Below are 6,000 nucleotides of genomic sequence, written 5' to 3' on the forward strand. Positions count from 1 at the left end.
GACAGATTTCCCTGGGTATTGGATCCAAAAGTTTGGAAGATTTTTCTGTGAAATCTCTGGGTTCTGTTTTTCTTATCCTGCCCAGTAGGTGGCGCTCGTGGCACACGTTTGTCTGCGGGTCCCACCAGTAAAAGGTGCTGTGGGACCTTTAACTTTGGAAAACTCTCGCCGTCCGGGAGGTTCGCTAGCCGAAGTGGCTTGGAAGAGTGTGAGCCGGCCCGGGGTCCAAACGCGGGGAGGGTTGCTGGCCGCCGCAGCCCGGGAAAGTGCCCGTCCGAATTTCCTAGTCGGCCCGGGGCGACAAGCGTGGCGGGAGGGCGCCAGCGGCAGCGGCCCGCCAGGGAGAGTGCACGTTCCCGGGGAGCCACGGGTTTGGAAGGGGCCCCCCCCACCCGTCACCGTTCTCCGCGGCCTGGGAATTTCCGATCCAATTCTCTCAGTTGGTCCGGGGGGCTGTGCGTGGTGTGGGCGCCAGCCGCCGCGGTTTCAGGGGACCGCCTCTCCAATTCTCCCAGCCGGCCCGGGAAGGGGGAAGGGAGTGACTCCGGCCGCTTGCCACCCCGCCCGGTGAAGCCCACGCGCCTCGGCGATCTCACCCGAGCTGCTTCTCTCAGCCAGCCAGCCGTTCCAGGATGGGGTACGCTGTCTTTTTTATCTCTGTTGTGGCTTTGGGCACTGTTCTGTATCGTTTCTACTCCCCTAGTAGCTGTCCTGGAGAAGAAACTAAGATCCGCGCGTCTTACTAAGCCGCCATCTTCTCCGGAAGTTGTTTCCTCTTTTATAGGACTCCAGTAAACCAATCAAGACCCATCCAAATGGGTGGAGACGTGTCATCACCTAATCCAGTTTAACAACCACTCTTGACTAAATCACATCATCCAGGGAGACGATCCAATCACAGTTTCAAACATACAGTATTGAACAGGGATTATTCTACCTTTGTGAAATGGGATTTTGGTTAAAACATGACTTTTCTAGGGGGCATACTTCCTTTCAAACCAGCACAGGCTGTTCCTCCAACAGGCCTGGAAGACCAGGCATCTATCCAGAGATGACTCTGAGACCTTGAAATCTAATGGAGTTTGTCCTTCCGGATTTTAGAATTGTTTGGGACACCATATTCTCCTTCCAATTTCTCCCTCTGGAATGGAAACATTTATCCTATGCCTGTCCATCCATTCTATTTTGGAGCAGATGCCTTGATTTCTAGGTTTTCCAGGTCCACAGGTGGAGAGGAATTTTGCCCAAGGATAGACTACGCTCAAACTGATTTTAATGAGATTTTGTACTTAGACTTGTTCTAAAATGGCTTAAGTCTTTGGGGACATTGTGATCAAATGAATATATTTTGCAGGTGGGAAGAATATGTCTTTTGTGGGTCCAGAGGGTAGACTCTTGGGGATTCAATCATGGCCCTCACAAACAGCATGCTCATGTCCCAAACCCTGGTCCTGTGGGTGCAAACTCATTTGTAAATAACACCTTTGAAGATGTGATTAGTTAAAAGTTGCCCAAACTGAACAATATCCTTAATCTGATATGGCCCTTATAAGCGAAGGAAATCTGACACTGAGGGAGAAGCCACCAGGAGCAGCCAGAAGCCAGAAATCAATGGAACATCGAGGAGAAAGAAGAATGTGCATTACCGTATGACAGAAAAGCCAAGGAACTCAAAGACCACCAGCCATCCAGAAAATACCAACCCCTGGAAGAAGCCAGCTGTCCAATAAATTTCTGTTTTTAAGCCAACTCATTGTATAGTATCGTTTTCTTTTTACTTGTTGTGGTTTGATATTTGTTTTAATACTCAGAAAACTAAAACAACTGTCCTTAGAATGGGTATTTTGGTCCAGGAAGAAAGTGATCATTTACTTTCCTGGTAACTGTTGGCATAACTCTCCCTGAATGGCTTTGTACATGTGGCTGGACTGGTAAGATGGGAACATAGGTCATGCTTGGTTATCACTGCCTCCGTGGCACTCAGGAATGCCTTCCCCCATATCTCACACCTAGTAAGTGATGGAGTCAGTTTTCAAAAGTGAGTAGCCTGGCTTTAGAATCCATATTTTAAACCTCCATACTATAATGAAGTTTTGATGTCATTGGAAATATTTTATTATTCAAGAAGTATTTAAAATTCTGCTTCTAACATTAAAAAAATAAGTTAAATTATTCCTAACTACTTTGGGTATGATAATGGTATTTGAATGGAGTCATCATCTTTTAAAAATGCATACTAAAATATTTATTTATAAAATATGATTTGCTTCACATAACAAAGGGGAGAGGGCAGAGTGGTTGGGGGTCTGGATTACACATGATTATCCATAAGGTGATTATTGTTGAAGCTTGGTGATGGATACATGGAAGTTTATATTATCCATCTACTTTTGCATATGTCTGTAATTTTCCATAATAGGAAGTGAAAATATATACAAATAAATGAAAACAACAAAAAAGCAAAGAGAGGACTAGAATTGACACAAAGTTTAAAAGGGACTTTTTATCTGACCTATGCTATTTTAATATTTTAGAACAAAGAGTAGCAAATTGCAACTAGTGGGCCAAATCTGGCTCCATTGCCTGTTTTTGGTACAGCTTGCGAGCCGTGGATATTTTTTACATTTTTAAATTATTGAAAAAGTGAACATTGCATGAAATTCAAATTTTAGTGTCAGAAATAAAGTTTTATTGGAGCACAGCCACACCAGTTTGTATATATATTGTCTATGGCTGCTTTCATGCTATAAAGGCAGGGCTGAGTACTCACAACTGAGACTGTATGGCCCGAGAAGCCAAACAAACATTTGCTATCTCGTCCTTTTCAGGAAAAATTTGCCAACTGCATTTTTTTTTTTTTTTTTTTTTTTTTTGCATGGGCAGGCACTGGGAATCAAACTCGGGTTTCCAGCATGGCAGGCAAGAACTCTACCTGTTGAGCCACTGTAGCCCGCCCCCAACTCCTTTTTTAAAAGGAAATGCTATGCATGTGTGATTTTGTTTTTGAAACCAATGAAAAAGAAAAACAAGGTAATTTTCTTTTTTAATTAGGAAAGTAATGCAAAGCCATTGTAGACAATGTAGGATGCACCAAAGCACTGGCTACCTACTTCTAAAATTTTCCCTTTTCTCTTTTCAGCCACTTTGTTTGACACACCAACACCTGTTCAGGTAAAACTTAGAAGTGCCTTTCTAGTGCATGATTAGACAAGAATTGCAAGCAAACATTAGCCATGACAAGGAAACAGCCTAAAAGTTTTAAAGAGGCCCCCTGGAATTTTACTGGATTTAAATTATAAGCTTCAAAATGCATCTCCAAACTCATGTATAGTAAATCATAATAGGAGGACATTGTAGAGACCATTTAATATAGAAATAAGAACAGATATTCAAAGTGTGAGTACAGTGGATAAATTCCTAGAATTTAAACAACTTTAAAAACTAGCTTAAATTTCAAGTAGTTCTTAGAAATTGGGTGGTGATAATGGTTTATCATAAGCAAAGAAGCTAGAAACTTTAGCAAGAGGGAGTTCAATTGACTTAAAGAAAAATTAAGAATGAGTGCATAATTATGCTTAAAGGTGATTCCTGATGAAGGGAGGATGTGGAGTTTCTGGTTTGGGATTGAAAGCTTGCTTTCTATGTTTCATGGTTTAGGAATAGGTTTGCCTCGGAAATCAGGGACCTGACTTTTCCAGTTTAATAATTTTATAATAATACTGAGAAAAAGGACTTAAGAAAAAGCTAGAGCTGTCTTTGGTAATGATCTGCTTTTCCCATACTTGCAAATTGCATTTACAACCCTAATTTCATGGTGACCTATCCTCCTTCCAATAATCCTTGGGGATTGCAGCGTCACCCATGTCATTTTAGGACTGACTGTTGGCCCGAGCTGTTGGGCGGTTCTCAGTTCATACACTCAGTTTCTCTGAGCCACCAGTATGTGAATGGCCATATGGTCAAGTTAATTAAGCAGGCCTGTTTCAAGTGTAGGAGTCCCTGGCTTAACATGGTAAAGTCCTGGAGTTGGGCTGCTACCATCTATAGTGCCACAAATGACAACTTTCACCATGACTGCAAATGGGGATGGAGATGTCTGCCCAGTGTGGTGGATTGTTATCATCTCTGGCCACTCCTGATGTGAAGCTGTATGGCTGAACCCTGATGACTGGTTTGGCTAAAAGTGACATCTTACTCAAATGGCCTCTAGCCAGTGTGTCCTAGGCCTGAGGACACTGACCTGTGAGTTAAGGCCAGTGTCCATTTAATTGACCCAGATCATCATTCTCATTGGTTGATGCCTAGCTGGACAATTGTTAAATATTTTTAAAACAGCCCCTGCCAGGAATATCTTTCAAATCCTTGTTTTTTTGTTTTTTTGGTTTTTTTGGCAGCCTCCAGCCTCAGAGAGACACCACACTCAGGTCAAATCTTCTGGTAACTTTGCTTTCAAAAAGCAGAGCAACTTTTTAATCAACCTTTAGTTCTCTCACATATGGGGCTTTGAACTGGGGTCTGCATTGGATTTTATTTAAAATATCAAAAAGATATGATCACTGGGAATGGATATCAAAGACCATAAATATAATAAAAGCTACTATTTCCTGGAATTTCCTGGAGTTGCCCACTTTGTATTTATCACTTGTAGTTGTCACATTGAGTTGTCTGTTTCTTATTTCACTCATGAGGCTAGCCAAAGTTTAAGAAGCAAAGTGACTTGTAAGGGATCTTTTAGCTAATAATCGGCAAACTTGATAGTAAAACATAGCGCTAGGTATTTTGTCTCACCATTGGGAATCCACATCTAAGCTTAGCTAATGTGTAGAACTCTGGGTTTTGCCCCCTCAAAATCCATTCCATTCACTTTTCTTCTGCTGATGGAACACTGACTGCCCTCTGGGGTACCACCTTCTCAACTCTCATTCAGGCAACTTTGGGTATCATGTGACTCAAGCCAGATCGATCAGTGCATGGTATTTCCCTAGCCATCGTGATTCACACTTACATTCATTCATTCAACAAATATTTATTGAGAGGATCTGGGATGCAGGGCAGGGATAAGGCAGACAAGGACACTACCTCCATAGAGCTTATTATATTCTAGTGGGGGAGACAGATGATCAATGAGTAAAAAATACTTTTAATTTACATGTCTAGGGAAAATAAAGCAGGATAATGGGATACAATACTAGCAAGGGGCAGGAGGTTGATTATTTTATAGTTGGCCCGAGCCAATGAGACTGGAGCTCTTCACATTTCTACTTGATTTGAACTTGGAAGATGTTGTGGAACATACCCAAAAGGTATGTTCAAGCCCTAACCTGGGTGTGTCTGTGAATGTGACCACATTTGTGAATAGGATCTTCGCAGAGGTAACTAGTTAAGAGGAAGTCATCCTGGATTAGGGTGGGCCTTTTAAGAAGAGGGAAATTTGGACCCAGAGACACAGACACAGAGGGAAGGTGGACATGTGAAGACAGGGGCAGAGATTGGAGTTATACTGCCACAAGTCAGGGAACCCTAAGGATTGCCAGCAACCACCAGAACCTGGGAGAGGCAGGAACCTAGAACCGACAGCCTATGGCCCTATCAGCACCTTGATTTCGGACTCCTACCCTCCAGAACTATGGGAGGGCACACTTTTATTGGTTTAAGCCACCCAGTTTGTGGTACTTAGTTATGGCAGTAACAGGAAACATCACAGAAGGGTGTGGGGCCATCTCTGGAGTCTGGGAATGAAGCAACGTAGAGGAAGAAGGGAGAAGGGAGCGAGAAAGAAAAACAGCATCCTGATGATGTCATCGAGCTCCTGAATCATGCTGCACCTGAAATTAGAGCTACTCATGAATTCTTGTGTAAGATAAGCCTGTAAATTCTTTCTATGCTTAAGATGATATGGAGTTTTATGTTACTTGCACTAGAAAGAATCCTAGCTTATACAGCTGTTTAGTCTAATCACTCTCCGGTGAACATGCATTCTTTACTGCAGGCAGTAGCGAG

At 42.6% G+C, this 6,000-nt stretch overlaps 1 protein-coding gene across 2 annotated transcripts in view; it reads left to right on the forward strand.

Moving 5' to 3' along the window:
• The window catches only part of LOC143657854 (uncharacterized), a 68,251-nt gene extending 63,651 nt beyond the window's left edge, over positions 1-4,600 (forward strand). For both annotated transcript variants that reach the window (XR_013162981.1, XM_077130354.1), the window contains 2 exons: positions 3,140-3,171; positions 4,395-4,600. Coding sequence is in view for 1 of the 2 variants with exons in the window: in XM_077130354.1 (XP_076986469.1) it covers positions 3,140-3,171; positions 4,395-4,473 (111 nt within the window). In the remaining variant the exon portion in view is untranslated. The remainder of the gene's footprint in view (positions 1-3,139; positions 3,172-4,394) is intronic.
• The last annotated feature ends 1,400 nt before the right edge of the window (positions 4,601-6,000 follow it).

Source organism: Tamandua tetradactyla, chromosome 15 (genome assembly GCF_023851605.1).
Source record: "Tamandua tetradactyla isolate mTamTet1 chromosome 15, mTamTet1.pri, whole genome shotgun sequence".
Lineage (NCBI taxonomy): Eukaryota > Metazoa > Chordata > Mammalia > Pilosa > Myrmecophagidae > Tamandua > Tamandua tetradactyla.